We start from the raw sequence: 18,527 nt of genomic DNA, 5'->3' as shown, positions 1-18,527 counted from the left end.
GTGGGATTTGCTTTCATTTTATATACTAGTAGTTTGCCCTGTCAGTATTGGTGGAAGTGGCCTTGGTGGTTTCTTGGACTATTATTGTTCAGCTAACAATAAACAGCAATCCAAGTAATTGCCAAGATCACTCCACCAATATTGACAGAGCAAACCACAAGTATATAAAATGATGGAACAGGCTACCTGCTTCAGACTACCCAAGGCCTCTGCTGACAGATACCTCATGCAATTGCTTCCTCTCCCCCATTCTACCACACCAGATTTTCACAAGAGGCCTGTGGAGACTCACTTACCTTTCGAGTATTTAGTGAGCTGTCTCCTCTCCAGCCTCTCTGTTTCTTTGCTCGCTACCAGCGAGCAGTGAGAGCAGAGGGAGAGCAGGATGAGCGTGCGGTGCTCGGCTTTATTGACTCACTGAGACTGTCTGCCACTTCTGGAGTGAAAGGTTTTGGGGGCCATGATCTCATGTGATTTCAGGCACCCATCTGCTTTTGCAGAGAATGGGTGCCTGAAGTCCAATGAGATCAAGACACCCAGAGGCTTACAGCAGAAGCCGAATTTGCTGCCCCAAAGCCTTCCATTCGGCGTGCAAACGCTTTACCATGCCGAGCCTGGAAACCTTTGGAGGAGACTCATCGAGGCTGCCTGCCATTCCAGAAGTAGAAGGCAGCCTCAGTAAGTGAGAAAAGCTGAGCAGAAATAGAGAGGCCGGAGAAGAGATGGCTCGCTAGATCCTCAAAAGTTAAGTGAGTCTCCACAGGCGGGATTGTGTCGTAAGTACTTGGGGGGAGGGTTATGTCGCAACTTCAAAAGGTCACAAAGTGAACTGTTGGGGATTACTTGTTCTTACAAAAATGTCATATTGCAAAGAAATTTAATCTTCGACTTCTACACTATTCCCTAGAATCCCTTCATTATTAAATGATAAATTTAAAGTTTTGAGCTTCAAGGTTTGAAAAGTTTTTTTTAAAAAGTCAATGAGGCTTCATACAGTCCTACCAAACTGGGGCTTAAAATAATGTCTGGAATAATTTACAACGAGGAATTCAGGAGCCCGCTAAGGCTGCTTCACTCCTGCCGAATGCTGCGACTGATATACAATGCTAAAAATATAGTCCTCAAAGGGAAATTAGATATAAATTTTAAAACATAGAAGCTGCAACCCGAACAGTACCTATACACAAGTTACTCAATTCCAAATAATTCTGGGTCTTCCCTGGAACACACTTCAATGCCTTTGTCAGTGCAATAATTCACTGAAGATATAATCAGACAACTTTTACACACAGAAGATGCCCTTGATGTCTCTGATGAAATTGAAACCTTAGAACATGTTTTCCTAAGATATAGATTTTACAAGGAATTGATCTCAACCTAAAGATACAAAGCACATGAGCAAACAGCTCTCACCATTAATATGGTACAATTGCCAATTATTTTAAGAAATTGTATTATATGGGTATTAAAAGTTGTGGGAATATGAACACACATACACACACACACACACACACACTCACTCTCACGGTCTGATACAACAGTGTTTTAAAAGGGAAAATCTATTATCTAAAAGAGCAAAGCTCAATATCCATTGCATTATGGGGAAAATCATAGAGCCTTGCAATCCAAACCCCAATCCCAAAATGCTTTTAAAGTAAAATTATTTCCATACCTTCATATTAGATGCTTCAGTTTCAAGTTTTGTAAGATGATTTGAATTATCTTCCAGTTCTTGTCGAAGATTTGAGTTCTCCATTTTTAACACCTCTACTTGTTTTAACAACTGATCATATGACACTGCAGCCATTCTGGGCTACCCCAGGACCTGAAAAAAATAGAGAATAAACATTTGATTTCCTTTGGTCCAAGAAATATATCATGATTTTTTTTTAAAGGACATTACTTCCCATCTAAATAATCTATCATTGCATTTTTCATATATCGTAAGCCAGACTCAATTTCTCACTGTGCAAAAAGGGATGAAAGTGAAATATTAAAGTTCACAGCTGAGTTTGCAAGAGATATCAAAAATAAAAAAGACTACCTTAAAAGTAAAAGTAAAGTCAGAGAGGATGTAGGTTCAGTGTGAGAAAATAGTATGAACTGATAAGGGGTGATGACCAGAAGACAAAATTGCTGAACTCCTATTTTATGCATGTCTTTTTTCAGAACACAAATAGAGCTCTAGTTGGTCATTCTGCCACTGAGAGAACAAAGAAGCTGCAATTTAGGACAGGCAAGAGACAGAACTAGCTAATTTAAAGAAATTCAAGACTTCAGACCAGATGTATTAGCAGTAGCCCTTGGTTTCTGACAGCAATTGGAATAGGAATTGCCATTGCTAAGTAATGCAGCTTTAAAGTACAATGTTATGTGTCTACATTGTTTCGTGATGGCAGTTTCAGCAGTCTCAGTTGCCTTTATTAAGCAGGGATTGTGTCTGTCATTGTGAGGACTTCATGTGATGTTTACTTCCAACTTCTCTCTGGTTTCCCCATTGACTTTGCTTATGGGAAGCCAGCAGGGAACATTATAAATTGTGACTGTTTACATGACTGTAGTAATGCTGCAGGGGCTGGAACTCTGAGAACTGGTTGTAACTAGCACTCATTCAGCACTGTTGTAAGTTTGAACAGTTGCTGAACAAATGTTCAGATAGCAAGGTCTTAACCTCTATACCCTCATGATACAGAAGAAACTAAAAGAAGCAATCATAGGAACATTTTTAGTAATATTTGAGAACTTCTGGGGTACTGATGAGGTCACAGAAATCTGGAGGAGGGCAAATGTAATCCCAATCTTCACAAAAGGGAAGAAAAAAGACACAGGAAACTACAAGTCAGCTTGATATTTATGCTGGACAAGATTTTTTAATTTAAAAGATGACCAAGCAGTATGTTTATAAACAGTTTGATAGATGTGCTACAACTAGCTGCAGTTAGAATGACCGTTGGCTTACCTGAACGGTCATTGCCTGGGCGCTGCGGGGAGTCCAAGCATGGGCTAAATTCAGTTTATTTGCCCAAGGACTGAGTTGAAATTCTTAACCACACCTCCTTTCCTCATTGAGGTTCAGTTCAAAAATGAAGGCATAGTATATGATGGACTTGTTCCTGATGTGTCCTCCGGATGTCTCCACAATCACATACGCCGAGCAGCCTGAGACGCTTGATAGATAAGGAATGAAAAGAGATCCCAGGGCGGGGTTGGACTCTCCCACAGCGCCCAGAGAACGACCGTTCATTTAAGCCAACAGTCATTCTCCTGTGTGCTGCTTGGAGAGTCCAAGCATGGGACATACCCAAGCTATGAAGTCCCAGGGAGGGCAACATGATTGTCCAGGGTGCGCGGAGTCGCAATAACCCTCTGCAACACTCTCCTCCCAAAAAACGCCTCTGCTGCAGCATAGGAGTCAATGCGGTAGTGCTTAATGAACAGAGTCGGAGACGACCAGATAGTCACTCTGCAGATCTCTTCCACAGGAGCTTGTGTTGCCCACGCGGCTGTGGTGGCGGCACTCCGTGTGGAATGAGCTGTGAGTCTAGGTGGTACTGTCTTGCCCTGGTGCTGGTAAGCCAGTTTAATACAAGCCCTCAACCATCGACCGATGGTGGACCTTGCATCCCAGGGAACCTGGTTGAAAAGAGATGAGAAGGGATTCAGAATGGCAGAATTCCTCTGTAGCAGCGAACCATTCTCTGAACGTCCAGCTTATGCCAAGCTTGTTCCTTGGGATGCTGAGGGCAGATGTTAGGAAGTAGCACTTTCTGAGATCTATGGAACAGAGTTAGCTTTTGGCATAAAAGCCGGATCTAGCCAGAGGGCGACCCGGTCGGCATGAAAAACGCAGAAGTCTTCACGGATGGAAAGGGCAGCCAACTCTGATACCCTCCTAGCTGAAGTAATTGCTATAAGAAAGGCCATCTTCAGAGTCAGATGACGAAGACTGATGGAATGTATAGGCTCAAATGGTGTCTTGGTCAGGGCCCTCAGAACAAGTGGGAGGTCCCAGGTGGGGAACCTGTGGACCGTGGGAGGGCATAGATTGGATGCCCCCTTGAGGAAACTTCTCAGCTGAGGGTGCTGCCCCAAGGAAACAGTTTAATGTCTAGCTAGAATGGTAGACAGTGCTGCCACTTGTCGGCGGAGGGTGTTGGGGGATAGGCCTTTATCAACCCCACCTGCAAGAAGTCCAGCAGCTGTGAGATGGATGCAGAAGTGGGCACCATGTCTAGTGTCTTACACCAGGAAGTGAAAGCCGCCCAAGTGGCGTCATAGATCCAAGTTGTAGCAGACGTCGGTTTAGGTTTAGGTTTCGTTTTATTTATATGCCGCCCTATTCCCAGCGGGACTCAGGGCGGCTCACAAACCCAAGAGAGGAAGGGAAACACAAAAACTACAAATACAAACATTTAAAATAACCAACAAACACACAATCGAGAGGGGAAGGGAACTCATCAACCCCAGGCCTGCCGACACAGCCAGGTTTTAACGGCTTTTCAGAAGGCCTGGAGAGAGGTGAGGGTCTGAATCTCTGCGGGGAGTTCGTTCCAAAGGGCCGGCGCTGCCACAGAGAAGGCCCTCCCCCGGGTAGTAGCCAAATGGCATTGGCTGGTAGACGGAACCCAGAGGCCAACCCTGTGTGATTTCATGGGTCTTTGGGAGGTAATGTCGGGATGCCTGGATGGTACAAATGGCCTTGTCAGGAAGATTGTCCTTCCTCAGGAGATCCCCCTCAAGTGCCAGACAGCCCGCTGGAGCCAACTGGGATCCGGATGCATTATGGCCTGCTGGCTGAAGGAGAACAGCTGCTGTGGTATCCTCCATGGTCTGCGAATGGAGAGACTGATAAGGTTTGCGTACCACGATCTCCTGGGTCAGTGAGGTGCTATTAGGAGAATCTCTGCTTTCTCCGATAAGATTTTCCGAACCAGCTGTGGAATGAGAGGCAGCGGCGGGAAGGCGAACAAAAGACCCCTGGGCCAGTGGCATCTCCGAATGTCTGTTTCCTCTGCTTGAGGTTGGCATATCTCGAGAAGACCCTCGGGAGTTGCGAGTTGTCTGGACTGACGAACAGAATGACCACTGGTAGACATAACTTGACAGTCAGTTGATGGAAGGTTGCCAGATGAGGACACCACTCTGCATTGTCGATAGTCGTCCGGCTCAGCCAGTCCTCTCTCACATTGTCCAATCCCGAGATGTGGTCTGCATGCAAGGTGGCCAGATGGCATTCCGCCCACCATCCCAGAGCCTCCGCTTCTGCCATCAGGGCCCTGGACTTGGTGCCTCTCTGGCAGGTGATGTGGACCTTTGTTGCTATATTGTCTGTGAGCAGCAAGACATGGCAACTCACAGTGTCCCTTTGAAAGTGGTATAAGGCCAGCCTGGCTGCACTTAACTCTAACCAAGTTATGTTGTGTGCAGCCTCGTTTGGTGACCACTTGCCTTGTGTCAATTGTTCCTGGAAGTGGGCTCCCCATCCCTGGAGGCTTGCGTCTGTTGTGACCACCAGACGGTTTTGCTCCTGGAAAAGGCAACCTCTAATCACTGTACTGGATTTCCACCACCGGAGGGACTGTCTGACCTTTGGAGACAGTCTGACCCATCTGGGAGAGTTGCTGGCTTTTGCCCGCTGGATGGACAGGAGGAACCATTGCAGTTCCCTCGTGTGAAAACGTGCCCAGGGAACGATGTTTATGCACCAAATCATGAGTCCCAGAAATTGTGATAGGGACATGATGGACGCAAACTGGTTAACTCTCACCTCCGGTGCATGGATGATGAGGTTGCGCCTGCGGGCCTGTGACAGGAACACTTGGCAACGATCGGAGTATATGAGTGCTCCGAGATGTAAGATGCGGAGCGCAGGTATCAGCTGACTCTTTTCTCGGTTCACCGAGAACCTGTGATTCTTGTAAGGTGAGATGGTGACTCGAACGTCTCTGAGCACTTGGTTGGTGGATGCTGATTGAATCAAGATGTCGTGTAGGTAACAAAGAAGACGTATTGGGTTCGAGTGCAGATGGGCCGCTATGACCGCCAATATCTTCGTAAAAGTTCTCGGTGCCGATTAAAGCTTGGTGGATCTTGTGACTGGCAGAGCTCTGTACTGGTAATGCTTGACGTCGTAGTGGAACCTGAGAAGCTTCCTGTGGGACCTGTGTATCGGAATATGCAGGTACGCCACCTTCAGGTTGATGGAGGTCAACCTGTCCCCTTGCCTGATGCAACCTAGGATGGTCTGTAAGGATTGCATCTTGAAACACTTGTAGGCCAGATGCCGATTTAGGTTCTTGAGGTCCAAAATGGCCCTCCACCCCCTGGAGCTTTTGGAAACAAGGAAAAGAATGGAGTAGAACCCCTTCTTTTTCTGGTCTACAGGAAATGGTTCTATGGTGTTTATCTGGAGGAGATGAAAGATCTCCGCCTGCATGCGTTGTCTTTTGGGGAGGGAGGAGGGGACTGGGCAGCGGACGAAGGTCTGCTGGGGGAGGGATAGGAACTCCAACGTCAGGCCCTGCCTGATCATATTGAGAATCCAAGCGTCCGTTGTGATCAACTCCCATTGGGCGGCATAAAGTTGGAGACAGCTGCCTATGGGAGGATCCGGTTGGTGGTCACTTGGACCTATGGTAGGAGCGGTTGTTGGAACCGCCACGAAAGGGGCATCAGAAGGACTGCTGCTGTCGACCCTTATTCTTGAAAGTTGACCTATCCTGGCTATGGTCACTGCCATGGGGGTAAGATCTCTGATAGGAGGGACCAGCACCCGAGGAGTCATTCCCCTGAAAGGATTGCTTCAAAAAAAAAAAAAAAGAATTATTCTTCCTATCAGCCTTCCTGGCAGTAGACAGAAGCACCTTCCATTTACCCTTGGTCTCAATTAAGAATTTGTCTAATGTTTCATCAAACAATTGCCCTCCTTTGAAGAGAGCGGAAGCAAGTTTCCACTTCAACTTCAGGTCCGCCTGCCAGTGACGAAGCCACAACAGGCGGCGTGAAGTCACATTGGAAGCCAGTGCCCAGGAGGCAAACTTGGCAGCATTGAGGGAAGCACCAGCCGAATACTCAACAGCTGCTATAATTTTGTTGTCATGCTTCCATCTGGAACCCTCTGAGGGGGATTCGATCTCAACTGCCTCAGCCAAAGCAGCGAGGCTCAAGTAAAGAACGAAGTTGATGTAGAAGCCTTAATAGACCAGGCGGCTGCTTGGTGGATCTTGTGGCATGCTTTCTTGGCTTTTTTGTCCTCCGCCTTGAGCCCGTCAAGGAGGTAAGTCAGCAGGACGGAATTGGAAGTGAGGAATATCACTGGAGCATCAACCTGTGGAAGCTTCAAAATATCCTCCAAATTATTCTCTACTGAGTAGAGGTGTTTGTCAGCCCCACTAGTGTTGGTCAGTGATCCTGGCTGCACCCACTGGCACTGGACCACATTCACAAACAGCTCAGGCACCGGAATTAAGTCCTGCGTAGGAACGTTTTCTTTGAATAACCCCTCTTTGGGATCTTGGGTCTCAGAAGGGGCTGGAGCACCCTGAGTAGGAGTACCTTCTTGAGTAGAGGCCTTCGCCTTGTGCAAGATTGCCTTAAAGAGGGAAGGCCTGAATAAACCAGTGAAGGCAGGTTTATCTGGAAGGGGGGGTCTCTTCTTCTGAGAGCTTCTGTTCCCCAATGTTGTCCACCTCTAATATAGATTCCTCCGTGGCAATGGAAGTGCCCAGAGGAGGAGGTCCCTGTGCCTGCCCATTCTGGCCAGGTTTGTGACTAGACTTGACAGTGGAACTTTTAATAGCCTGCTTCTTTCTAGAAATTCCAGAAGCAATGCCCCTCTCAATTGCTTGTTCTATAACTCTCTGCATTTCAATGGACAGATTTGGCCCCTGATCTTCAGCAGGCCGGGGTCTACTTGCCCTCCCCCTGTCTGCGCATCCTGAGGGATCAGGATCCTCCTCAACCATGACAGACTCAAAGGAGCAAAACTCCTCTTGCACTGAGGAAGAATCCAGATAACCCAGAGGCTACAGGAGAGGGAGCCTGGGATCACTCATCCATCAATGAAGGGGATATGGCCCTTGGGGGAGAAGGCTGGGGGGGAGGCTTCTGCCCTTGGGGTAAGGGACTTGGATCATGGGAAGGTTGCCCAGAGGATAGGGGTAGCCTTTGGGCCCTTTCAAATGTCTTTTCTAGGGCCTTATGTCTGCGGGCCTCAGCCCTGGATAGGGCTTTGCTGCCTCTGGAATTAGGAATCCCCTTCACCTTGGTGCCCTTACTGCCCTGTTCCACCACAGGTGGGGTCTGGCCTACTGCGTTTTGGCAAGGGAGCTGGATGTTCCTCTGGAGCCCTCTTGTCCGTCAGCCATGGTGCTCTTCAGCCGGATTGAAGACTGACTCTCACGGCCCTTCAGGGAGACTCTGCAAGCAGTAGGTTGGCACCGGCACAAGCTGGAAGCTGCAGTGTGCTCTGCAGATATGTCTGTGGGACAGAAGTATGACCAAGCAGCCAAACCCCTCCTAGGCTGCAATACTGATGTTCTTGAGGGAGGAGGCCTTGCCGGAGCCCCGAACGAAGGCCAGTAACTCCCTAGCGGCAATCTGCAGGCTGGGAGGAAAACCGCAGCAACTCCAAATGACCAGGAGTAAAAAGCACACGAAAATGCTTTTAAAATGGCCGCCTTGCTTCTCAGTCGTTCAGGGAGCTGTCAGGCATAAACCAGAGCCTCCGCCGAGGAGTCCGGCAGCCGCAGTCAGTTGAGAAGACAGCTGGGGGAAAAGGAAGCCTCCTACCTTCCACCACGTTCGCAAGCAGGCACTGGACAAATGCCCCGACGATCGCAGACTCCGCAGTGATGAGGAGCCTCGAAGTCCTCAAACCTCACCAGCGATTTTAAATGGCTCGAACAATTTTTCCTGCCACTAACTCTCAGTTAAAGACAAAAATAAGAAAAGTCCTAAGCTAACTAATGAAATGTCACATTTTATTCGCACAAGAACTGAGGAGCTCCCTAAAATGTGTCCGAACTGGGCTGGACTGAGTTTTTGAATTGGATCTCAATGAGGAGAGGAGGCGTGGTTAAGAATTTCAACTCAGTCCTTGGGCAAATAGATTGAATTTAGCCCATGCTTGGATTCTTCAAGCAGCGCACAAGAGAATGGGTTTGTTATAAAGAAATTTGCCTAACTAATGAAATCTTTATTTTTGACAGTTATAAATTTAATTTCTACCTTTCGGCAGAATACCTCCTTATTAATAAAATTGTATAGCATGGCCTGGATGATACTACTGTTAGACTCAAAATTGATTAAATAACTGTATTCAAAGAGTGTTCATAAATGGTTCTAAGTAACTTCTGCTTGAAAAGAAATATTGAAAAAATTGCCCCAGGCCTCTATGTTTTATGTTTTGGCTAATGTTTAACATAAAAGAGATATTTATAAGATTTGCAGACACAAAACTGGGCAGGGTGGCTAATGTTTACATAAAAGAGAGACTCCAAACAATAAATACAGATTTGAGCAGTAGTCTGAAACAATTTAACTGATAAGTTAAATTCTGCATGCATAGGAAAGTTATATGGCACAATTATAGGACGGATAATAGACATGGCTTAAATGACCAGAAGTCAAACATGAGTTAGCAGTGTAATGCAACTACTATCTTGGGGTGTATCCACAGAAGCACAGAGTCCAGATCATGAAAGGTAAGTATGACTGTGACCAGGCCTCACTTGTGGAGTACTGTCTCCAGCTCTGAGCACCATACTTCATAAATGACAATGACAATTTGAGAAAGTTCAGGTTAAATATCAAGTGGAACAGGCTACCATATGAAATGGTAAGTTATTCCTTGATGAAAATCTTCAAACAGAGGCTGAATGGACATCTGTGGGAGCTGTTTAGTGGATCCTGTATTGACTAGAACAGTGGTCCCCAACCTTTTTATCGCCGCGGACCAGTCAGCCTTTGATAATTTTACCGTGGCCCGCTGAGCGCGCGCAGGGGTGGGGGGCGTTGTTCGCAACGACACATTGATTGTTTATATATCAGATTGTTTTGATTAAACAACTTTTATTTTATTGTATTTAAACATGCCTTACAAAATAAAATACAATTACATAAATATAAAGTGCAAGGCTACGCTACTAGCGCTGTCTACGCTAGCCCTACATAGCTGCGCAGGCGCTCTTAGGTTTTTTTCAGGAATCGGCCAGCGCTGAAGCGCTGAAAAGGAATGAGAAGGGCGGCGCTGGACACAGGGGGGCGGTGGGCCGCTGGTGACGTCAGAGTGCCACCAGCGGTCCAGTAACACCCCTTGTGCCAGTTAGCCCTAATTTGCATACAGAAAGAAACTATGGCCCCCGGCCGCTGCAGCGATCATGGCCCCCGGCCGCTGCGCGGCCCGGTGCCAGGTACTCCACGGCCCGGCACCGGTCCGCGGACCGGGGGTTGGGGATCACTGGACTAGAAGTTAGATTAGATGGTGTCTAAAAGTCCATGTGAATTTTATGAAAAATGGATATAGCTACAGAAAGGATAGTAGGCAGTAGTTTCACCAGTATGTATGATTGCTAGTATTTACACACATGGATTCTATGCGACAAACATTCCATTTGAGAATGATACTTGAATATAATAGACAATCCTATTTTCCTATTTTTTTCTAAAAAGATGAAATAAAAGAGAAAGCAGAGAATGCACCTAAATGAAATATATTAAAAAGTGAGTGAAATCTTACTTCTAAATCAGTAGGTATTCAGCCATGAATGAGCAATAGGGTATTTTGGATAGGAATACAGTTAAGCAATTTCCTTGATTCCAAGGACTGTGTCACTTGCTCCATGACGATCAGGAAGTATGTATGTATATACAAATATTCCATTCATACCAGGGGCATATGAAATGACTGGAGAAAAGTTTAATTCAGATGTGAACTATGAACAGTAAGAAAAAAAATCAAATGAATCTTCCTTGCTAATTACTTTGCTCCCATTCATTCATTTTCCTGGCCTAAATAAGGTACATATAGTATGTGTAAGTGTGCGAATATGTTCATGTGTATATGCAAATAACCTTGACAGAAACATTAAGATATGAAAGAACTTAATAAACACATGCAATTTAATTTAACTTGATACAATTAATACCAATTTATTTATGTTCATATTTTAATAACCCGCATATTCTGGCAACTTTCCCCCCCTTTTGGTTGTGGATTGGATCAGCAAGAAATAACAGAATTGAAAAATAATCTAGGAATTATTTTTTAAAAATCCCCAAGGAAGGAATAGCAAATTATTTGCATAATATTCCCAGGAAAACTACACAAATGTATCCAGGAAGCCAGCAGGAGCTGAACTCAAACTGAAGAAAAATGTACTTTCCATTCTATTTGGAATGTGCTTTGTAATACCCCATTCAAAGATGAAATATGGCCCTCATACAAAGTTACAGAAATCTGCTTTATACCGTATTTATCGGCGTATAACACGCAGTTTTAAAACTAAAATTGGAAGCTTAAACCCTGCCTGCGTGTTATACGCCGATCTCAGCCTGGAGGCAGCGTCACACAGACTGTGGAAGGAGGGGGAGGAGGAGGGAACCAAAGAGAGCTTTTACCGAGTCTGCGCCCCACAGCCAGGACCGTCCTGGCGCCTCCAGCCGCGTTTCTTCCTGCAAAGCCATTCGGGCAACCCGAGAGTTCCGCTTGACGCCAGAAGGGCTTTGCAGGAAGAAACGCCGCGTTTCTTGTGTGTGTGTGTGTGTGTGTGTGTGTGTGTGTCTGTCTGTCTGTCTGTCTCCGCCATCCCCAACCTCTACACCTTGCAGGACTGCTGCGCCTTTGAGAAGCCGGGGTGGGGGGGAGAGGGGGACGGGAACGACGCCTAACCCCCACCCACACAACCCGGTCCCCGGGAATGCCGCTCCCGCCGTTCAGAAACCGAGGGGGAGAAAAGTTCAAAAGCCGCCGGAGCCAGCTGGAAAAGGAGCGACTTTCCCCATTAGCCGGCGCCCTCTGCCAATCCGCAACGGCCTCGCAAATTAAAAACCGAAGGAAGGCGGCGAGCTCAGCCAAGCGCGGCCAGGCAGCCAGCGGCGCGCACCGGCTTCCCCGCGGAGGGAACTTCTCCGGCGGCTGGGGGGAGGCCGTCAAGCGGAACTCTCGGGTTGCCCGAAGGGCTTTGCAGGAAGAAACGCGGCGTTTCTTCCTGCAAAGCCCTTCTGGCGTCAAGCGGAACTCTCGGCAACCCGAGAGTTCCGCTTGACGGCCTCCCCCCAGCCGCCGGAGAAGTTCCCTGCGCGGGGAAGCCGGTGCGCGCCGCTGGCTGCCTGGCCGCGCTTGGCTGAGCTCGCCGCCTTCCTTCGGTTTTTAATTTGCGAGGCCGTTGCGGATTGGCGGAGGGCGCCGGCTAATGGGGAAAGTCGCTCCTTTTCCAGCTGGCTCCGGCGGCTTTTGAACTTTTCTCCCCCTCGGTTTCTGAACGGCGGGAGCGGCATTCCCGGGGACCGGGTTGTGTGGGTGGGGGTTAGGCGTCGTTCCCGTCCCCCTCTCCCCCCCACCCCGGCTTCTCAAAGGCGCAGCAGTCCTGCAAGGTGTAGAGGTTGGGGATGGCGGAGACAGACAGACAGACACACACACACACACACACACACACACACACACAAGAAACGCGGCGTTTCTTCCTGCAAAGCCCTTCTGGCGTCAAGCGGAACTCTCGGGTTGCCCGAAGGGCTTTGCGGGGAAGAAACGCGGCTGGAGGCGCAAGGACGGTCCTGGCTGTGGGGCGCAGACTCGGTAAAAGCCTCTCTTTGGTTCCCTCCTCCTCCTCCTCCTCCTCCTCCTCCTCCTCCTCCTCCTCCTCCTTTCTGGAGCCCCTTCCTCAAAGATTTGGTACCAAAGCAATGGCGGTGAGGAAGTTGTGTCTTTTGGATTTTGCACTGTTGTCTTTTCAATGGTTCTCAGACTGGTTGAACCTTTAGCAGCTGGGGTGATATTCTTTACTGTTAAGGTTACAATTGGATGTGTTGGACAAATCTTAAAAGATGAAACTTTTATTAAAACGTTTGACTTAACTAAAAACGTCTTCCTTTTTCTTCTTCTTCTTAAATATGATTTATTTATTTATTTTTACTTCAGAAGTTTGATGACCGTTGTACAAACTAATCCAACCTAAATGTAGAGGAGGAGAAGAAGGGGGGGGGATTTAAAAAGAGCAGAGGAAAAAGAAAAGAAAGCATGAAGAAAACATAAAGAAAGGGATGGGAGGGAGGGAAGGAAGGAAGGCACTTTATGTTGAAACAGAAAATATTATATAAGGAAGAAAATGGAAATAACTTTTTGCTCAAAGAGGTGTTTTTTCATTTCATATTTGCCTTTTAAGAGGCGTTAATGTTATAATTCATGTTCTAATGTTATAAATTTTAATCCAACATTAAGTTCCGAGCTTCCAAGTCATTTATTTTTAATGAAAAAAATTTTTACTCAAATTTTTGTGTTAAAATGGGGGATGCGTGTTATACGCCGGTGCGTGTTATACGCCGATAAATACGGTATATGAATGCAAAATGCCTAACTCCTGAGATTATTACTTCAAGCATCTTTGACCTCTGGTTATACTAATAGAACCTATGACCGATAGTCCTTGACTTATGACCAGCCACTTAGCCACTGCTTGACCCAGTTTACTTATGACCTAGTTTCAAAATTAAGGCTCCTTCAATGTTCCTGTGATCATTCACCCTTATAACTGACTGCAGAGCTACTGCAGCATGACCTTACCCCAGCCAGATCCTCGTAGACTTTGGGTCTGCTTCCCACTCCACCAGCTTCACACACTCCTCCCCACCCACTCTTATCACTGATTGATCACTTACTTTGTTCCACCTTTGTTTCCCTGCCCCCAGCAGCTTTTAGTCTTCTTTTCTAGCTCAGGCACACTAGAAGCTAGTGGGTGAAATGAAGTTGAGAGATATTTGCTCCCCTCCCCACAAGCTTCTAGTCCACTTGGGCTAGAAAGAAAGGTTCGAAGCCATTGGTAGTGGTGGTGGTAAGGAACAAAGGTGGAATAAAGCTATCCCACCTTAGTTTTCCCTACCATGCCTAACTTAGAAACTGCGGAGTGGGAAACAAAGCTAGGACAAAGCTTTTCCATTTTTGTTTCCCCTCCTGCAGTTTCTAGCATGCCTGAGCTTTAAAGAAAGGTGCTACATCCCTAGATATCCCTAAGCTGCTCCCCAAATGGTGCTTATTTAGGTTTAGGTTTATTAGATTTATATGCAGCCCTTCTCCCAAGGACTCAGGGCGGCGTACAACATTAAAAGAAACACATAATACAAAAATAGAATATCCCAAACCCAATTAAAACTGACAATGATTTTTTTTTTAAAAAAAACAATTCAAATTAAAATTAACAGTGATCAATAATTTGTTTTGTTTTGTTTAGGCCAGGCTGGCTTGCTGGAAAAGCCAACTTTTTAGGGCGCGCCGGAAGGACCGGAGGTCGGGGATTATACGAAGCTCCGGGGGAAGCTCATTCCAGAGGGAAGGCGCTCCCACAGAGAAGGCTCTCCCCCTGGGGGTCACTAGCCGACACAGTCTGGCCGACGGCATCCTGAGGAGGCCAACTCTGGGGGATCGCACTGGACGATGGAAGGCTACCGGTGGCAGTAGGTGGTCTCGCAGGTATTTCTGGGAACAGAGAGAGAAGGAACTGTGTTTTTCTTCTCCAACGTAACCTGTGGCGTTTCCAGAGAGACTTACAGTAAAAGAATAAGTGAGCAATATGTGATGGGGGTGGGGAATAGTGTGTGGGGATCTAGTGGGATGGAAAAGCAGGCCCAAGGCTTGCAAGGGAGGTGGGAAGCGGAACACAGGATGCCTCAGGGAATGGGAAAAGTCCAGGCAGGGCTTGCATTAAACTTCCCAATGACCCTGAGTTAACCCTGCTCCACTTAACAATTGCATTACGGAAAACAGGAATGGGAGTCATTCAATGGAACAATCATGTGGGTGCTTCACTTAATAGCCATCATAACTTGCACTAAAGGGCAGCTCATTATAGTCATAGGTCAAGGACTACCTGTACATTTGATGCCCTGCTTCCATTTCATCAATTCCTATTTTGTACTTGGTGCAGAAATTGCAAATTTAGGCAATTTTGTTATGCACTTTTAAATCCATTTTAAGAATGATGTTCCGGGGGAGGGGGGATCTCTCCCTGGATTTTTAGAAATCAAATTTAGCCCTTTGAAACAATTTATTCTATTCCAAAATAGATCAGGTTTTAATGAATGCTTAGAAGATAGTAATTTTGAAAAAAATATTATTAGGTAACAGACAAAACCTATATCCATGATGGCAAACCTATGGCACACGTGCCACAGGTGGCACATGGAGCCATTTGTTAGGGCACACAAGGTGTTACTCTGTGAGCTCCAGCATACATGCGCGTGCTGGCCAGCTGACTTTGGCCTTCTTTTCAGGCTGTTTTTCAGCCGCAAAAGAAAAATCAGCCCTACGGGCAAATAGGAAGTTCGGGAACAGACTTCCGGTTTGCTCGTAGGGCTGTTTTTCGCCCTCCGGATGGCTTCCCTAAAGGCTCCAGAGGGCAAAAAACAGTCCTATGAGCCAACCAGAAGTCTGTTCCTGAATTTCTGGTTTGCCCGTAGGGCCAGTATTTGCGCTCCAGAGGCTTCAGAGAAGCTCCTGAAGCCTCTGGAGGGCCTTGGGGGGAGGCTATTTTTGTCCTCCCCAGGCTCCTAGAAAGCCTGTGGAGCCTGGAGAGGGCGAAAAAAGCAGGGAGAGTGCGCACATGTGTGGCACCCCCGTGCATAACCGCCCCTGTGCTCCCCCCGCATTTGGCCCGTGAGCCAAAAAAGTTTCACCATTACTGACCTATATTTTTCATTGCAACCATTTTTCAAAGCATTTGCAAGCTGAAATTTTGCATATTAAAAGATGACTACACAACTTGAAACCTACTTAGGAAACATTTGCATCAAAAAATGAGTATAAATATATTGTAAATATGCAGACTGCCTGCAGAGTATCATTGTACCCAGAGAGACTAATTAATGTGTCAAGAAGTCCATCCACACTACTTTTCCAGGTTAAATGCATATTTTTATTTTAGTAAAATGATGGCTAGAGTTGAAAGGAGAGTAAGGATTTATACCCTTATCAAGAGTGGAAAAGGTAAATAATGAAGTGCTAATTGCTAAAGTAACGCCTTGGCAGGACTAGATGAAAGAAAAAGACTAGCTGCAAAAATGTTGTAAAGAGCCTACACAGCATCCTGGCCTTCATTGAAAAATTTCAAGGAATAGCTGGAGGAGTGGAAGACAAAGAAGAGTTAGTACAGAGCTACCATCCACCTCATTTATCTCCTTTAAAGGGCTTCAAGGGCAGCCTTGCATTAACAATACTACTAGAGTCTTTTGGGGGGGGGGGGGTCAGATTAGCATCTTGCCTCTGCCCAAGATTGCATAGACTCTAAATATTACATGCAATTGCTAAAATTAGCTAATCATTAGCTAATTACAATGTTCTGCATCTATTCAAATAGGAAAAATGAAATTCAGTCAATCTAGTTCTTGCAAATGCCTATCAGCATAATTTCAGATTCGTCTGGATTCAGTTTCAGGCTATTTGTCTTATTCGGTAGATATCCATTCAAACAGTAGTTCTGTATTTCAAACGTTCTTTCCTTAATGACCCTATCTGTGGCAGGAATTTCCATCACTAAATGTTGTCTAAACGTCACTTAAGGTTAAGTGAGTTATCATACCACTTAATGGGGCCAATTCCAGCAGTCCCAGTTGCAGTTCTTAGGCCAAGACTGCCCTAATTAGGCAAGAGATTCATGCTTTGTTTGCCGTCTGCTTCATTCTTGCTTCTGCTTCAGCCCCATCCCATCTATTTCCCCCTCCATCTTGCTCTTTTGGTTACCCTGCATTTTGCCACCCCAGCCTCAGCTTCCTCCTACTAACATTCACTATCTCCTTCCTTCTACTTACAAGGTGTATCTGGGTTGGCCCTTTGCAAGGCAGCTACTGGCAGCACAAGTCCTTGGGAATGCCGCATGCACTCAAAAACTGCTTTGGAGAGGGACATGCAGTTGAGCCATTCCAGCAGCAGGAGGAAGATGGTGAAAATCACCTAGAGGTGATGGAGGGTGTAAGGAATATGATCTAACGGTTGGGTTGGCAATATATAAATCATGTAGCAATGCTGTACCTGTTTCTTTAAACCATACTGTAAAATGTAATCGGTTGCTGTTTTCCTCAATCGACCATAAGAGGGAGCCAGAATGACTGTTAGCTCTCTGTTTGTTAGATGCTGGGCTGATCTGATTTGAGTGTTTTGGAAGCTGGCTGTTCGAAAGTGCCATAAGCTATTGTAAGTTTTGCAACTGCTAGCAAACTTTGAGTACCGGGCTATTTGTATGATTATGGACTATGTTATTTGGATTATCCCTTAACTGAAAGACATTGATGACTGACTGTCTTATCCGTGTATGACTTGGACTGTTTGATGGACTCTGATACCTCTATTTCCATGAAAGTAAAAGCCCATTTAAACTGCATTGTCTCTGTATGCTGGCTTGTGTATTCTCCAACACAACTCTCACAACGCTTCTCTGAACGCACTCGCTCTCCCAACGGGGAGCTTACCTAACACTGGTTATGGGCCCAGGTTATACCAGACGTAGCTAAAGGAGAGTTGGTGTTGATATTCAATACCGTATACAGACAGCTGTTTATTGTAGTGATTGTACTATCCTGGAGAAGATGGCGAGCGACCCATCAACAAGTCTATCAATGGTAACCCGGTTGGATAGAACAAACTGTGTTTCCTGGTCTATGAAAGGCAGTCTACTCCTGCGTAGGGAAGGTTTATGGGATGCTGTACAGAATCCACTGGATGTAACTGCTTGGCATCCAGATAATGATGATGATGCCAGGAAGATAGATTTTCAGCGATGCAATGAACGGGCATTGTGTATAATTGGTCTAACACTGAATGACCAACAGTTAGTACATATTCGTGGAGAAAATTCTGCTGCAAGATGTTGGGAAAATTTAAAGAGGATTTATGTACGTGACACTGTAGGTGCACACATACATCTCACATGCAAACTGTTTAGGGCACGTCTTCTGAGAGGTGGAGATATGTTAGCTCATTTAACCTTTATGAAAGGGGTTTTTCAGGAGCTACATGAAAAAAAAACTAATTTTTTCTGAGCTACATCAAGTTTATATCATATTCTCCTCACTGGATGAGAGTTATGATGTTTTTGTATCCTCTCTTGAAGTCTTAACCTGAAATGAACTAACATTGACTGACATTACTGCACGACTGTTGGAAGAGTCAAGAAGAAGGATGGAGAGGGAACAACTGAGAGAGAAACCACCACAACATGAGGAGTCACTTTCTACTGCCTATACTGTTCGAAAATGTTATTCTTGTGGGGCTAAGGAACATATAGCTAGGTTCTGTAAAAAGGCAAAACAACAGAATGCTAGAA

The 18,527-nt window shown here is 46.0% G+C and overlaps 1 protein-coding gene across 6 annotated transcripts in view; it reads right to left on the bottom strand.

Moving 5' to 3' along the window:
- The window catches only part of APC (APC regulator of Wnt signaling pathway), an 85,322-nt gene that overhangs the window by 45,673 nt on the left and 21,122 nt on the right, over window positions 1-18,527 (bottom strand). For 5 of the 6 annotated variants that reach the window (XM_087715806.1, XM_087715810.1, XM_087715809.1 and 2 more), the window contains exon 3: window positions 1,673-1,825. In XM_087715806.1, the coding sequence (XP_087571932.1) occupies window positions 1,673-1,807 (135 nt within the window). In that variant the 5' untranslated portion in view covers window positions 1,808-1,825. Of the gene's footprint in view, window positions 1-1,672; window positions 1,826-18,527 lie in introns of those variants that run through there. The other variant, XM_087715811.1, reaches the window with a different exon arrangement.

This window comes from Thamnophis sirtalis, unplaced genomic scaffold (genome assembly GCF_051295495.1).
Source record: "Thamnophis sirtalis isolate CommonGarterSnake01/CBP01778 unplaced genomic scaffold, rThaSir2_p1.2 scaffold_5, whole genome shotgun sequence".
In the NCBI taxonomy this organism is placed as follows: Eukaryota; Metazoa; Chordata; class Lepidosauria; order Squamata; family Natricidae; genus Thamnophis; species Thamnophis sirtalis.
The sequence above is the reverse complement of the archived record's forward strand: the minus strand, read 5'-3'. Positions and strand labels throughout refer to the sequence as shown.